Here is a 17448-nt window from a genome sequence, read left to right on the forward strand (position 1 = left end):
ATTCATATAATTCAAAATTGAATAGAATTGCTTATGGTTTATCGCTTTTGCGCAGACAACATGCGTCAACTGGTGGAGCTTTATTCAAGTGCGAAAATTTGATTGGTTCAGCCAGCAACTGAAAGTTATCTGAATACCAATCAAATTACATGGCTCATGGAACTCGCCTTTTCTCCCCTTCCTTTTAACTTCCCCACCACCCGCGCGCTTTTCGAACATTTGGCTCAAATGACATGCTTCTAGTTCACAGTCTCGCGACTGTTATCGTACGGTATACACGAAAACGTGATATAAGAAGTGAATTGTAGTGTTTGCCTTCCTTTTTTTTATAAATTGAGCTGAAACTATTAAAAATTTATATTTATATAGTTTTATTGGTACTTGTTTGCGCGTTTTTCCACGAGAGAAATCGGTGCTTATTTAATGTGCATGCGAAGTGTTTCAAGAATAAAAATCAAAACAATTAAATCATCGATAATCTTCGTTTTCAGGTAAAAAATTTAAAATAAAGTAAATTAAAATATTTATTACTTGTTTAAAATTTAAAAATTATAATTTCTAAAAACAAATGCATATATAGTGAAATATAGAAATAAATTCAGTTCGTTTATAAATTTAAAAGTATGTATATTATACTTTTAACTATTGATAACTTAAATACAAAGATATTGTTAAATCAACAAATATTGAAATCTGCTTTTTATTTTGCTATAATTTTTTACTATTCATATCAATTAAATATAAAATGTTAATTATAAATTACAATATTATTTATATATTTTTTATATTTTATACGATATATAAAAACATAATATACAAAAACACGGGACGTATTTTACTTATATACGTTTTACATTGCTTTGATATACTCTATATAAAAACTATATATAATTTATATTATTATACACATATATAAAGTGACACAGATATAATTCCAAAGTTAAGTTATTTAAATTGAATACAAATATTCAATTATGTTCATTAATTAAAAATTTAATTTAATATTTTAATTTTTATCCATTTTAAATAATACATAATTTATAAATAATTAATATGATAACTGTTTTTAAGTAAGTTAAAATTCACATATCAATTTTGTCAATTAATAATTAATTTAATTTTGACAAAACATCAAAAAAAAGAACTTCATAATCAAATTATAAAAATTAAGTATAATTAGTGATAAAATATATAAATTTAATATTATCAATCTACCTTATCTGTAAATATTATGCAATAGCTAATGTATACAAAAAGAATATAAATATGAAATGAATAGATAATGCATGAATGTTATCTCGATAAATTTATAATAATACTTTATATTTATATTAATAATTATAAATTGATTGATATATATTGCACTTCACTGTATGAACAAGTAAGAATCAAAACTTTAATTTTAATATAATGTTTCTCACCAAATAATTGCTTATTGATAAAACCACGAAAATAAAAATCGAAGAGCAATATTTATCATTTGTTTATATTTATCATTTTATCTATATATTCAAGTTGATATATTCTCATATCATAGATTAATTTTATGTAATATAGTGTATCGTTGTATAAATCTTTTTCAATTTTGTCGCAAACATAAAGTATGAGGCATTAGAAATTATAATATAATCTCGATAATGTATTTCTATAATATATCTCTGCTGTATTTTTTTTATAGAGCTTTTTTTTAGTGATATTTTTTATTTATCAAAGAAGTTAATTGAAAATTTTTCTTTTCAATATATTTTTAAAATTTATTAAAAAAAAATTTTTTTTTATAAAATATAATTTATAATACAGATAATATTTCGAAACAAGGCGGAAGTGCCGATATTCGATTTGAAAAAAAAAGAAATAATGAAATCATTACTGAAAGATTTGAATCAAAGATAAATAATTAAAAATAGATATAATATTGAGTTCGTGAAAAAAGATATATTTTTTTCAAGCTCGTTATATTTTCATATTAAATTTCTCAATTATTATTTGCAACTTATTTTTGACTTTCGAGCAGCGATTTGCATCATTTATCATTACGTAATATTGGATTTATTTAATGTTTTGCATTATGTTTTTGCAATTATGTTGCAATAATTATGTCTGTTTACAAAATAAAAATAAAATTTAAATGATGAAAAATATAAAAAATAATCATGTATTAATAATCATAATAAGTTATAAAAAAAAGACTTGATTATTATATTTGAAATTTATTTACATATAATAAAAAGTTCGGTAAGCATTGTTTATTATCGTGTTGTATAAAATATTATTGAATTTCTAAATAAGAATTATCTGTATTTTTCTAGTTTGTTTTTTGTAATTAATTAAAATTTTGTTACAAACATCTTTACTTATTTTCAAATTATATTAATAATAATAATTATCTCGAAACTATTATTCAAAATGCATCGATAATGAGATTGAAATGATGAGAATAAATAGATAATCGATATTCGAAATTGTTTATTATATCGATATCAAGATAATAAATATAATTTTACTAGTTTTTTCATATATTAATGGAAATCAAAATTATTAGATTCATTATGTAACATATATAATCATTTTTAATAATCATAAAAATTTTTTAATTTGTTTTTCTTTCGTACAAGATCTTGATTACTTACCTCACGTAATATTCGTCATCTAAGAAAATGATTTAGTGTTTCAAGAATTGTACGCTTGTGGCACTGTTGATAATATTCGTGCAAAATTGAAAATTAGTGTTCTTACAATTGCATCTAATTGGTTGATTTAAGATATATAAGAAAATAAATGCTGATAATTATTACAAATCATTCTAAATAAATTTTCTAAATAAATTTATGAAAAAGAATAATATTATTGATAAATAATTAAATTATACATTATTTTTAAAACATTTGAAATAATCATTTTTAATGTTTAGATAAGGTTATTGAAGAAAATTTAAGATGAATTAACCGCGCATGCGCGAAAGATATAGCCTAAAATTTTAAACACGAAATTTAATTTTTTTATGAGAATTAAAATTTTACAAAAAAAAAATAAAAATTTTCAAATTAACATAATAATTTGTAATACATTGTTATATAATAAACTTTATATTATGCCAGATGAATAATTTTTACTAATATAATTGCGTATAATGAGGAAAGGGTAATGTATGATTAAATATATCAATAAAAATCAGTTTATTTTTTTGGTTAAATATTATATTTATGTATAAGTTTAACATAATAATGAAAATGTTCCTTTTTTATTTAATATACAATAGTAAAAATACTTACCATTTCAATCAAATCATTACTGTCTAAAAATTATTTAAAAATTAATTTGATTCGAAACATTTTAATTTTTATCATTATATAATTTTAATCTAAAAACTTATATATGTATTATTTACTTTATTTCATGTATCGATATATATATATATATATATCTTATTATTATTAATTAATTATTGAAGAATCATCAATCGCGATATAATATATGATTATTTAGAAAAATATATATACAAAATTTAGAAAAATATATATATAAAAGAAAAATATATATACAAAAAAAACATTTAAAATTTCCGTCTATATTTTGATCATATAACTATATGTATACCATCAGCTGATTGCGTCACGGTCTGGTTTTATAGTTCATTAAATTGCCGGTAATTTGTGATTGTGGGGATATTTTATGTAGTATAAATGAATGAACATTATCGTGCAATATTTTGAAGCCATCATATTAAAATTAATTAATTTATCACATTGATGATTGATCACATTGATTCTTTTTTTTTTATTAGAATAGAAAAATATTATACTAAAATTGCTAAAAAGAAAATCCACATATAAATTCTCTTCACGTATATAAAATTTTTTTTCGAATTCTCTTCACATATTACATATTATTGGTTCACCTTGAAATTTAAGTAAGTCTTTCAGACAACATAATTAGCAGTCTTTTTTTTCTAGTTTCTCTTGCGTTAAATTATGCAGAATAATGAATATATATTATGATCACGTGAAGAATTTACATCGATGATTAATCATGAATATACATTTGCATAAATATTCGTGTGATTGTTTAATCTATCATTAATTTTGCGTCTTATTGTTTTATATAATTAAAAAAAAAATAGCTATTTTTCATTCTCCTTAATCTATTTCTTCCTCTTTTTCTTATTTCTTTATACATACAGTTATACAACATGTTCTTTATACAGAACAAATTATTCAATATAATCATTAATATCATCTATATCAATAAATCTCAAATTTTGTACGCACTAAATAAAAAATAAAAATATAAATCTCACAAATCAAACAAATATATTTTCACGTTAAAAAATTAGAAAAAAACAAAGAAACTATAAAATTAGATATATATATAATACATATAATATATATAATATATTTTCCACAAATATCTTTTTCATCCTCGAAAAGGATTATATCATGTGAACAAAATTTTTTTCTCTCTTGGATATCGCATCGGTAAAAAAAAGATCAAATTTATTCCAGATTTTACTCTTTTTGCGATAAAAGTCAGAATTTAAAGTATTCCGATAAATGTGCTACGAGTCAGGCCATTCTTCAGATCGGCACGAACAGGATCGATCATAAACTTGACCCATCTCGATTCTTCAAAGTATCACAACTTCTTTCTCTTTTTTGATACCGAAAAAAAAAAGAAAAAGATCATTTTCGTTTCATTCCATTTCTTCTTCCTCAATAATTAATATTTATTTTCAAGAGAGAGTAGACAATTAAGGCAAACTTGTTCTACGAAAAAAGAAAAATCAAAATAAACTAATCGATTAATCTCCTTTCCAGATAAAGAAATCATCAATCTTTAAGAAGCCTGATATCACGGCTCATTCCCGAAAGATCGAAAATATCCCCGAGCACTATCGTTATTATCATCATCATCATCATCATCATCATCATCATCATCATCATCATCATCGTCGATTTAATCCCATTACGAAAAGAGACATGCCGGAGGAAGAGGAATTTTATTGTGGAAGTCGGAAGGAAGGGATATATGATCAGAGGAAGGTGATTCGAAGAGAGAAAGAGAGAGATAGATAGATAAATAGACAGAAAGAGATATACTACGTAAAGCGAGAGGGGAGGGGGGGGGGGAAGAGGCGACAAACAATAGACGCGTAACCCGGTGTTCCCGATGGGGTCATAGTTGCACGTATTTGCAATGTATCTGACGATGATAGGTCAGCACGGCAGGAAGAGATCGTCGTAGGGGGATCACCATAGCTAATCGTACCACCCAAGGTGGCACAGATTGAAAGCTCTATCAGCACACATCCTCTCTTGACCTGATCACTATATCTATCGACGTTCAACCGGTACGCGAGCACCTAACTACGCGCTCGTACAGTTTCATTAAAGTCATAGCTTTATACATAGCGTATACATTACTTCTCTCCGAGTGTTTACTCGCGAGCGCAAGCGCGCGCCTTTACTCCTTTCATCCAATGTGCGAGCGCGAGAGTCGAGTATCGAGAAAGAGAGAGAGAGTTGGGTCGAGAAGTGAAAGGTCCTATCTCCCATTACCTTTTTATATATTCGCAAGAAAAATTTTTCTCTTCGAAAGTATAAACTCTCTAAAAAAAATAAATAAATAAATAATAAATATTCTAATATTTAAATCGTACGATGGATAATGAATAATTCTTTGGCTCGTTTTTTTTTCGGGGGTATTATGTGTTAAATCAAGTGAAAAAAAAAGAAATAATTATGTTCCTATTATTTAAAGGATTTACGATACGATAAAGATGCGCGTAGTAATCTTATTTCTAATCTTCTTCTTTCCGTCCTTCTTCTTCGTTGCGGAGATCAAGAAGTTAGAAGCGAGCAAGAGATCAATATCGTCAATCAACTAATCGGATATTGTCGATCCCTTTCCAGCCTCTCGACCTCTCCCCGCCGCCTTCCCCTATCAGGGCGCGATACTACACAGCAGCCGCTTCCGGTTAACCGGAAGTGACGCTCTACGGTGACTACTACCGTATTTCGTCGGAATATTAATATTACCAAGCAAACGTAAACCATCATCACCGCTCCAGACAGGCATCATGGAAGTCGCCACCGAACTGTAAGTATTTAGTCCTAATTTTTTTCTCTAATTTTTTTTTCTCCGTGCTTTTTGCTTTTTTGCTTTTTTCCTTTTCACTTTTTAATATTAAGGTTAAATCTCTTTTTTTGATTGTAGAATACATTTTTTTTTTTTTTTTTATTCCATTATGCTTAATTTCAGGGAAAGGAAGTGGATCTGATTCTAAGTGACGAAAGTTATTTCGATTTTATTTCTAATTTCGAACGTGTTCTTATTGTAATTAACTGATCAATATTCCGCAGAATTTTACCAATTGCTGTTGTTGAATTCGTCGATCCGTCTGTTAAAAAATATATATGCAGAAGAGGCGGGCCCATCGAGACGACATTGACAAGCGGATGAAGTTTCTTCTTCAGTGTGATTCAGATTGCATCATCGGTTCGGCTAATGAATTCGCGTAAAAGGATATACTTGCGAAACAGAATAGCGCAGTTTACACGGATCGTGTCTCCGCGTTGAATCTCTTTTAAATCTCTTGAATTACGTTTATCCCGTTCAAAAAGTAAATGATCCTTTCGATTTTTTTTTTGTTGCTTTATCCATTTTTCTTTTCCAGTATTCTAAATGTTACCCTCGCCAAATAATACGTAATTGACGACAGGAATGAATTGGCAGCATGCATTCAGAATTTTGCACGGAGGACCCGACCAATTGCTCCACAAGCCCGTAATGCGAAAGTACAATTTGATAATTGCCGGGCCAGTTAAGATTAATTCCGGCCAACCTCCAGAAATGTTCCACGTTAGCCTCGATATTCGATAAAAAAAAAAACCAATCTTTATATCTCATCGTTTTAAAAATTATTATTAATTCGCCAAAAAAAGAAAGAAGTAATAAAAAATATTACTATTACTATTACTATTACTACTAGCAAAATTTTGTAACAGAATGATCAGGCTAGAAGGCATGAAGCCGAAAGGACGACGATGTATCTCCCGGCAAGGTCATCGACAATCGAGCAACAAGACTTTCAAGAATGATCAACAGCTCTCTTGCAGCAGGCCTACTTAACACGATGAGGTCGTTCGCAAAGATTCAATCAAATCAAAACGAAGATTACCGACCCTTGGCCCGAGTGATGGATCACGATAAATATATCGACGCTCTTTACCTTGTTTTCCAATTCGCGAAACAAACGGGAAGAATCTTCGGGTCGAGACGAGCCGAGCGAGTTTTCGCAGTTACTGTACACAAAGGAGATCGCGTGTCGCTATTTAATGTTGTCCACGTTGTTACGTTGTTTGAAAACTAAAGAGATCCTCGAATAGAAATTAATCTTCGAAAGATCATCATCTTTCGAGAGAGTGTAATAAAATCAAAGAGTTAAATATTTTTTTGGATTTTTTATAAACAAAATTTGACTGTTAAAAGAATAATAATGGAAAGAATTAAAAAGAAATGAATAAGTTTATTTACATTAATTGAAATTGTGTAGGAGATTTTTAATTTTTATTTCTCGTATTTCATTAAATATTTAAGTAATATGTAATTTCGTGTGTCAGACAAGTTGACTGATTATTTAATTCGATTAGAATCAAACGTTATTCGCGCATGGCTGAATTAAGACGGAGCGAAACGTGTGCGGGGATATAATAACACAGCAAGGAGAAATCATTGCCAATCATCATGCTTTCCTGTACACTCGCCATGCACGTACCTTTAAACGCTTGGCGCTTTACTAATCACGATTGGTAAATAACGTTTATTGTTTATTGAAAATGAAATATAAAAAGTTTCAAAGATTTAATTTCGACAAATTATGATATATTTTAGAGAAAGAGAAAAAAAAAGAAAAAATTTGAAGGATTTTTTTTCCATTTAAATTTTAAAGTTTATGAAATGAAATCTTATAGAATGGATTATTTCTTGATAACAAATAAAAAAAAAAGAAAAATCATTTATATCAATTTTATAAATATACGTGGTATGTTATATTGAATATTTATTTTCATAAACATAAGTTATTTATGATATATATATATATATATACATATATTTATTAATAGATAATATTAATCATTTATGCCCTTCAACCTTTCATATATCTGAAAACTTTATAAAAAGTTATGTTGCACAATTGTTGTTTCATACAGATTATTCATAGGATCTGTTAATACCAAGAATATTAAGTATCGATTAACTATTATAATCAATCTATTTTACATTTTAAATATGTAAATATCTCAAATTTAAGATTAAAGAGAACAATTTAAATAGTTCAAATGATTCAATTTATGCAACTATGTAACTTGACTTAAATAAGTGACTTAAATAATATTGTGTAACATAAGCAACTGGAAGAACTTGTGTTTATATAATGTTTAGCAACTTCTCAACTTACAATTAATTACTTAATCAATTGTGATATTGTTAAAAACATTTTCCAAAAAGCATCGTTATTACAATATTGTAACAATATCACACACAGGACAATTTAACATTTTCTGTATATATAAAATCTCAATCAATCAACAGCGCTCATGCTTCTTAATTTTATACTCAATTGAATACACATATAAAATTCATCTCTTCACTTTCACACAGTGTAGTCAATGCCGACACGTTTGCATATGGAAATTGATACATCTTGCGTGGAAAAGAATTGCAACTATACACGTACATATGCATTTAAAGAAACCCATAAATATATTATCACAAGTCAGAAAAGTATCATAAGTTAAGATGAAAATGTTTTCAAAATAAATATATACATCGCAAAAAGTGAAAAAGAGCCGGATATTTATATATATAATTACTATTATTTCTTTTTAAAAATACAATTCTGCTCTAAAAATGCAATTCTGTTCTATTTTTTTTTTTTTCTTTCTAACAACCGAGCCCAGCTGATTGTCATAAACTAGTCAAACTGATCAAATTATCAAACTCGTTAACACCGTTAAGGGATTAACTCTCGTAATTAACCCCTTGAAAAAGCGAATCATCTCTTTTCGGCTTCTCGTCTGAGAATTTTTTTTCCATTGATAATTTACTTGCATCGTGAGACCTCGTGTATCCAACATGTTATGCTAAATATCACGTATTCGCTTCATTTGCAATTCATCTTGTACATTTTATACATGATGTAATAGTAAAAAAATCTACATTTTCCGATCCTAGAAGAGCTAATCTTAGTTATTACCTTTATTCAATCTTCCTTGTATATGTGTAAATAATGAATACTTTTAAAATTAGAAAAATATTTTTTCTTTTAAAATTTTTTTTTCCAACTATATATATATATATGTGTGTGTGTGTGTATGTGTGTTATTTTTAGATCACCGTTGTCAGGATCGGACACACAATGCAAAATTACCGAACGAACCTCGTATTACCCCCAGGAGCCAAATAAAAGGCCGCAAACCAGGCAAGAGAAGGTTCGATCGTGTCTCAAGCACAATTCGTTGACGATATTGACTGTGACCGGTGTATTCGGCGGTGTGGTCCTCGGTATTATCTTGAGGAGCTTGCGAACTCAAGGATGGACGCCGCGCGAGATCATGTACATCAACTACATAGGAGATCTGTTTCTCAGAATGCTGAAGAGTTTGATTTTACCTCTTATCATATCCAGCCTGGTCTCAGCAATTGGATCCCTTGATCTGTCATTGAGCGGGAAAATTGGTGTTCGTGCTATAGTGTATTACATGGTCACCACGATTAGCGCTGTTGTACTAGGTTGGTCAAGATCGAGACATCTTTTCTTTCACTTATTTTCTAAAAGTAAAAGATAAAAAATAGATCATTTTTTGTTGATATATAACGATTTCAGGTATCATTTTGGTAATCACTATCCAGCCGGGTGTGGGAAATAATCCTGACATAAGGACAAAAGAACGATCTCAAAATGTCTCGACTATCGATACGTTGATGGACTTGATTCGGAATATGTTTCCCCCGAATTTAGTAGAGGCATGTATCTCTCAACATAAAACGGAAATGCAGAAACCGGAAAACAGTACATCAGGTCCAAAATCTTTTTTTAAAAAAATCTTATATACATAAGAAAAAAAAAAAAAAAAGAAAAAAAAAGAAAAGAAAAAAAAAGAAATATAATTTTCGTTGTGTAACGAAAATTATAGCGACATAATATCAATGTATCCTTCGTTGAAGCAGATAACATGGACGAGTGGAAGCCAGTGTCAAAAAGCGTGTCAGGAACCAATATAATGGGTCTCGTCGTTTTCGCCACGGTGCTTGGTATAACATTGGGAAAAATGGAAGAGCAAGGAAAACCGTTGCTCGTATTCTTCGAGTCCTTGTCTGGCGCTATGATGATGATCACTCATTGGGTGATTTGGTAAATTCACATTTGATGAAATTTATCTTATTAAAGGTATCCTAACCTCAAATCTTTCGCGCAATACGTAATTTTCGAATAATAGTCATCATCGATTTCAATAGAGAATAGAATTTTTTTACAATTCTTTATTCATTGATAATGAAATTTCACTGTTCAGGTTGTCGCCTATTGGTGTACTGTTTCTAGTAGCCGCTAAAATTACGGAAATGCAATCGTTGGACGAAATAGTTTCCCAACTGGGAATGTACTTTCTCACCGTGTTGATAGGCTTGTTGATACACGGCTTCATCGTTCTGCCTCTATTATATTTTCTAATAACGAAGAGAAATCCATATGTATACATATCCAATTTGGCCCAAGCGTTGGTCACAGCGTTTGGTACGTCCTCAAGCTCCGCTACTCTTCCAATTGCTATTAATTGTTTGGAAGAAGGAAACAATGTCGATCCACGAATTACCAGATTCGTTTTGCCGATCGGCGCCACTATCAATATGGATGGCACGGCTTTATACGAAGCTGTGGCCGCGATTTTCATCGCGCAAGTGCGTCAAGTCAGTCTTAGTTTCGGACAGCTGGTGGCAATCAGGTAATGGGAATTAGAAGAAGAGGCGAAGATTCATATTTTATTATGTTTGTTTAATTAGGAAGCATTGCATTTTATATTGAAGTCTTTGTTCAGTATCACAGCGACTGCGGCAAGTATCGGAGCAGCTGGAATTCCACAGGCAGGTCTGGTTACGATGGTAATGGTATTGGATACAGTTCGCCTACCGTCCGAAGACGTATTCCTTGTCATTGCTGTTGATTGGTTATTGTAAGCATTCCCTTTATTATATGCTCGCCTTTAAAAAAATATTTATCTATTAATCTATTTGTTTGGATCTTTGGATTCCCAGAGATCGTTGTAGAACAACAGTGAACGTAGTAGGTGATTCTCTCGGGGCAGGAATTGTGAATTATTTAAGCAGAAACGAACTTACTTCGTTGCCACATAATGCACAGACGCAAAACGGAGCAGATCATCATACCACGACATCCATATGAAACCGAAGTCGATATTATTATCGGCAAGATTTGTAAATGCTAACAAACAAACGAAGAACGATGAGCGTTCGCCCCCCCCCCCCCGATATTTTGCCCGGTAAATGTCGTACTCTCCCACCGAACTTTAAATTTGAAAGTCGAAGACGAAGTTCAGTACAAATATAATAATAAAATTCTTCGCAATCAACATGCATATAATAGCAAATAATAATATATCTATTATATTTTATTCTATTCTAGTAGTCAGTCTTCAAAAAGAGACTTTAATGATTCTTATACAATATTATTAGAAAGATTGAAGCAATATTTTTTTGTATTTAACTACGCTGCTGCCAGATTCGTTCAATTAGAGTACAAAAAATAATCAAATGACACGATCATGTTTCAATGGTCATTTTTCGTTGATTTTAATAATAAGTTACAAGATCCAATTGAAATGATACGAAAAAACACAAGAGTTGAAAGATTTGAAGATTTGATTTTGTTTAAGTTCAAACTTTAAACATGTAAAAAAAAAAAAAAAAAAAAATGTAAGTCAAAATGAATCGAGCCTTAAATTTATCCGATTGATTAATCATGTGCCATATATTTAATCTGTTAGAAACTATCCTTCCTAAGTTGAAGTTGTTAAATTGTTTAAAATATTTTATCATTTAAAACTCATTTTCTCAAAATAATTTCTTTTATGAAAAAGAATTTTTTTAATATGGCATAAAAGCTGTTTAAAAAAGTTGGCGATTTAATGATCTTACTGCCTAAGTGTTCTAATTTATTCTAAAGGTGTTCTTTTTTATCTTATTACTTCTGAACTTCTCGTTTACGGCGAAACATCATTCTCTTCTTGCGAAGCAATAAAATTGTTATGCAAATGTTTAATTCTAAAAGCATTTTTTTTAATTATAATAATATTTTTAAATATAATAATTCTCTTGCATATAACAAGAAAAAAGAGCGGTACTTTAAAGTAATGCAAAAAAAAGGATATAGAATGTAGTTGAGATACATCCCATTTTATATGATTATTTTAGGCATGTATTAACAATATTAAGTATTAACGATAGTTATACATATATATTAAACTACGGTTTACATTTTAATCTTTTTATCTTTCACTGCTACAATGTGATTATTAATTTCTAAATTTTTAGAAGTATACTTATAAAATATGTATATCTGTATGTGCAATTTCTTATAGATTAATATATCTGTAAAAAATTACAGAAAAATGCAGAAGAGAAGCTGTTTCAAAATAGCGTTATATATAGAGTAATAAGAATATTATGATATTCAATATATTACATTACATTAGACAGAAAAGTGTTCAATTATTAATTAGAAAGAGAAAAATATTTTATTACTCTTTAACAAGAAACGATCAAAAATGCATAATTATAGTCTTTTATACAGTTACATTTGTGCATGCAGTAAATATAACTGCATAGTCAATTTATATATGTAATTTATTTACTACTTTATACCTTTTATATGGGTGTAAATTTAATTAAATTTAAAAAAATGATTAAATGCTGAATTATTTTTTTTTTCATAATTCTAAATTTATTTTATTATTATTTAATTATAAATTTATAAATTATTTTAAAAAACCTAAAAACTATCAATGCTAATATTTTTAGTTGTAAAAGAATTTTTATTAAAAAAAAAAGTATAATAATATAATAAAAATTCCGGAAAAATTGAATTACTCTTTAGTACCATTAATTAGAAAAGAAGAGAAATTACAATATATGTTTAATATTAAGGCATGATTTAAACTAATAATCATATTATCATAATTAATCTCGTAAATTGATGTACAGTTACATCTTGTAATCAAATTCTATTAGTAGAATTTATATACCTGTACCTAATTAAATAATTGCCATAGTTGCTTAAAAATATATTGTATATTTATTTGTACAATAAATGTATAAACTAATATAATAATAAAGTTATTGTTTATTTTTAAACAAATTCATATAAAAATCACCATCAAGAGGATTTCATATTTTTTTCTTATTTTTAACTTACAAAAAACGAAAAATTTTAATTTTTTTTACTTAGATTAATTCAGAATATGAAAAAATTCATTAAAATAAATACTGAAAATTATTTATTTTAATTATAATATATATATATATATATAATAAATATATATATTTATTATTATATATATTTTATATATATATATATATATATAACATTTTTTCATCAGTTATATTTCGTTTTGCGAATACGATGAATAATATTAAATGGCAGTTGCAAAAAAAATAAATGTGTATTTAGGATCTTAAAAATCTAAAATGTGTATTAAAAACAATTTTTAAAATATATTAAATGTATATAAGAAAACAATAATATTACAGAGATTTCTATCATATTTTATATATACTTTATGGTCACCTATTTCTATTGTCTCGATTACAAATGAATAAGCAAAATTGTCAATTTTATTACAAAATGAAATATTATTTGCATTAAAAAAAGAAAATACATAAAAAAACAAAGGATATTTTTGTTGCATATTTAAAACTATGATACTTAATAGCACAATATGACTAGATAAAATGCACATTGTTATATTATTTCAAAGTAATAGCACATAAAAATACAAAAAAAAATAAAAATTTAATCTGTAATTCAATAATTCAATAAATTTGCTATTTTTTTCTTGTATATAATTATATACTTACATATATATATATATATATATATATGTATAAATATATTAATATATATTAAATATATATTAAATATATATATTAAATATATATATTTAATATATTAATAATTATCATTAAATTTTCTATATAAACATAAATATTTTTTCATCAAATTAAAGTCATGTTGTACTAAGTTTATTTATTTTAAGTTTATTTTATCCATTGTTTTAAAAATAAAAATGAATCATTATTCAATGCAATGATTAATGATTATGGACGTCTGAATCAATTTCTATTAAAAGTAAAAAGCACATTCAATGGCATTAAATATATAAAATTTTTATAATTCATGTTGTAGGTGATTCCATAAAATGAAGCATCATTTTGTGATACGATTTTAAAACTGTCATCCTTTCTCAGTTATTTAAAAAGAAAAGTATGATAGTAGATAAAATCGTAAGTACATTTATAAAGTCTTAAAATCTTAAACAGGCATTGTTATGTACATAATATAAATAATTCGCTATAGTATTTACAAAATTAAATTAGTTCACAAGATTTCGCGTTAATACTAAACATCTATAAATCACAATTGTCATCAAATCGACAGTGTGTAAAATATTTTTCGTACCACGTAATAAATTGTGCTCAATTGTGTGAAAATTTCAATATAGAGAACAACTTCCGATTCATCTTCTTTTATTTTCTTTTCTTTAAATAACTATTTAATTTAAGGAAATTCCTTGTATCCATGAACTAAGATCACTTGTATCTTCACAACTAAGACTCAATGAATTCTTTTCATTTTTTCTTGATTCCAAAAGTGCTTGAGCAGCAGTTCGACCAGTTAGATATGCTCCATGTACTGTACTGTAAAAGGAAGAGTGCGTATGTTCACCAGCAAATGTTATTATAATTTTTGAAGGATCATCTTCTTGCACTATAGGCTCAGATAAATATTTAATATCTAATTGACTTGCACCAACAGCCATAGCAGTGTAGGAGCCACGTGTATATGGTTGTGAATGCCATGAAGTGCGTAAACAATTTTTTGGTGCTGGTACAAATGGATCATTAAGAAATTTCCTCAATATTGATGTGCATATCTCTGCCACTTCTGCTCCACTTAATTTTTCCATATATTCAGCAGCTTTTCCTGATATCCAACCCAGCAAAAGAGTTTCTGAAATTTTTGTAAATGAATAGATTTTTCTGAACCATGTTTTACTGATATCTTGCTTTTCTTCTTCTGACAATCCTCGGTCATCCCATAAAAGCATTACTTCTGATACACCAGGATTTAAAAATGGCCTTTCATATTCTAAAAATATTTTATCTACAGTACCAAATAGAAGTCTATTTATAGCTTCAAATTTATAATTTGGTAAGGGTGGTTCAAATATATCATTAGCTTTTTCCTTAAGTACTCCTAATGGCAATGTACAAATCACATGTTCAGCTAATATTATTTTCCCATTTTCACACTGTATTTCAATAGATGGATTTGTATTAGAGCAGTTATTAAAATTTTCATTGTCCATACATTTCTTTTTTTGCCACCTATAATTAATACATTTGTGTGAGAATGCACAACACAAATTTAATATTGATAAGAAACCAATTTCAAGCTCTGTTTACCTAATTTTAGTGACAACATGTTTAGTCAAAATGCTGCTTTTTGGTATATGCTTTGAAACTGGTTCTAATATAGCACTATATCCATCTGGAAGACTAATATTTCCACCTTGAAGTTCTGCATACGAACCCATTTCCAACAAATCAACATTTTCCATGCTATCACAGCCAGTAATACAGGTTTCTCTTTTAAGTAAGCAATCAAACAATAATTGCCTAATTTTTCTTTCTTCAGGTAATAAGGTGGATAAATATATCTCAGCTTCTAATGCTACGTGTGCTCCAACACTATTTATTCCATCTGGGGGACTATAAGTACTTAAAAAATATTCCTCACATCTTCTTAAAAAACACACATAAGCTTCATAAATTTCTTGCAAAATTGGAAAAGGTAATTGTTTTCCATCTTCCATAGCAGCTACAACTTTATGAGGCCTTGGTACGCGTATAATATCTATTAATCCATTTGCCATAGCTAATTCAAACATTGGGTTCCCTAGGACTCCATGGATCCAATTTGCTCCTAATTCTACCTTTTCATTGCCTGTATTAAAGTGGATGTGAATTTAAAATTCAAAATTGTTTAAGTATAATTATTCCCATAATTAAAACTCAAGAAATTATATTTTTATATTCAATATAATTTTATATTTGATTTTCCATAATAAAATTAAAATTCTAACTAAAAAATAAACAATTAATTCAAAGACATTTTATTATATTTTATATCTAAAATCTTTTTGAGCATTTATTAAAAATTAATTTAAATAAAATAAAAGTAATCTTTAATTAAATCTATATTTTTATGTTCTGTCATTATAATAATGATTGAATATTACAAATACAAATAAAAAGTCAACACTTCTATTATATATTATATGTGTGATAATGTATTTAAAAAGATAAATAGATTCGTTAAAATTAAAAATTAAAATGAAGAATCGAACTTTTATTGATTAATAAAATTCTGAAATAGGTTAAGTAAAAACTCACCGATTTTGGTAGCAACTATACGACCACCTATTCGACCTCGTGCTTCAACAATCAAAAAATCAGTTTCGTGATTTTTTAATAAATGATTTGCAGCTGATAGTCCAGCCATTCCAGCTCCAACAATTAAAATTTTACACTTAACTTTATCATCCTCCGTCTTCTTCGTAGATTCCGCCATGATCATATCATATTAATTGTCAACAGCAAAACTAGCATAGTTTATTAATTTTAATATAGAAAAAAACGATTAAAATCGTTTTTCTCATTCAATTATCATATTTACTAATATTATCATTCGAAACATTCTATAAAGTTGTTTGACATTTTCATTTTTAACGCACATTAGAGAATATGATAACAAAATGGTATTATAGTTATTTTTGTTTTTTTACTATTTGATTCTTTACGCGCTACAATTTAAGAAATATACATATAATTTATGAAATACATATATACAATATTATATAAAAATAGAAATATATATTATACATATTTTAAATATATTTCTTTCGAACAAAAATATGATCAAAAATAAAAACAAAAATTATCCACACAATTTTTTTATTTATTTACACATTTTTCTATCGAATTACAAATTTTAGTTAATTTGCATTAACGAATTAAATATTTTAAATATAATGTATACAATTCCTTACAGTCAAGTAAATTTATGTAATTGCCTTGATTCTATGGCTTATT

The 17448-nt window shown here is 27.4% G+C and overlaps 2 protein-coding genes across 4 annotated transcripts; one reads left to right on the plus strand and one right to left on the minus strand.

Annotated features, from left to right (window-relative positions):
• The first annotated feature begins 247 nt into the window (after nucleotides 1–247).
• LOC122718027 (excitatory amino acid transporter 1-like) lies at nucleotides 248–12985 on the plus strand. 3 transcript variants are annotated; one of them, XR_006347309.1, is made up of 8 exons: nucleotides 248–491; nucleotides 5910–6096; nucleotides 9392–9792; nucleotides 9887–10081; nucleotides 10231–10414; nucleotides 10575–11003; nucleotides 11086–11231; nucleotides 11314–11455. XR_006347309.1 is itself a non-coding variant. In XM_043942678.1 (8 exons), exons 2-8 carry the CDS (start codon nucleotides 6077–6079, stop codon nucleotides 11459–11461), a joined length of 1512 nt encoding a protein of 503 aa, XP_043798613.1. In that variant the 5' UTR covers nucleotides 256–491; nucleotides 5910–6076; the 3' UTR covers nucleotides 11462–12985. The 3 variants fall into 3 exon arrangements, 2 of the variants coding, with proteins under 2 accessions (XP_043798613.1, XP_043798614.1); XM_043942678.1 differs by having other exon boundaries at nucleotides 256–491; nucleotides 11097–11231; nucleotides 11314–12985; XM_043942679.1 differs by lacking the exon at nucleotides 248–491 and adding an exon at nucleotides 5196–5538 and having other exon boundaries at nucleotides 11097–11231; nucleotides 11314–12985.
• Nucleotides 12986–14355: 1370 nt separating this feature from the next.
• LOC122717996 (peroxisomal N(1)-acetyl-spermine/spermidine oxidase) lies at nucleotides 14356–17081 on the minus strand. The gene is made up of 3 exons (XM_043942609.1): nucleotides 16750–17081; nucleotides 15760–16300; nucleotides 14356–15681 (listed from the first exon to the last, which is right to left on the minus strand). Exons 1-3 carry the CDS (start codon nucleotides 16931–16933, stop codon nucleotides 14847–14849), a joined length of 1560 nt encoding a protein of 519 aa, XP_043798544.1. The 5' UTR covers nucleotides 16934–17081; the 3' UTR covers nucleotides 14356–14846.
• Nucleotides 17082–17448: the final 367 nt, after the last annotated feature.

This window comes from Apis laboriosa, unplaced genomic scaffold (genome assembly GCF_014066325.1).
Source record: "Apis laboriosa isolate Shangri-la unplaced genomic scaffold, ASM1406632v1 scaffold5_cov152, whole genome shotgun sequence".
In the NCBI taxonomy this organism is placed as follows: domain Eukaryota; kingdom Metazoa; phylum Arthropoda; class Insecta; order Hymenoptera; family Apidae; genus Apis; species Apis laboriosa.

Coding starts and splice junctions, on each gene's coding strand:
- LOC122718027 (XM_043942678.1), top strand. CDS start 6,077: ATGGAAGTCGCCACCGAACT. Junction 6,097..9,391: donor ATGGAAGTCGCCACCGAACT/GTAAGTATTTAG, acceptor TGTTATTTTTAG/ATCACCGTTGTCAGGATCGG. Junction 9,793..9,886: donor GATTAGCGCTGTTGTACTAG/GTTGGTCAAGAT, acceptor TAACGATTTCAG/GTATCATTTTGGTAATCACT.
- LOC122717996 (XM_043942609.1), bottom strand. CDS start 16,933: ATGATCATGGCGGAATCTACGAAGAAGACGGAGGATGATAAAGTTAAG. Junction 16,301..16,749: donor TATAGTTGCTACCAAAATCG/GTGAGTTTTTAC, acceptor ACTTTAATACAG/GCAATGAAAAGGTAGAATTA. Junction 15,682..15,759: donor CATGTTGTCACTAAAATTAG/GTAAACAGAGCT, acceptor TATTAATTATAG/GTGGCAAAAAAAGAAATGTA.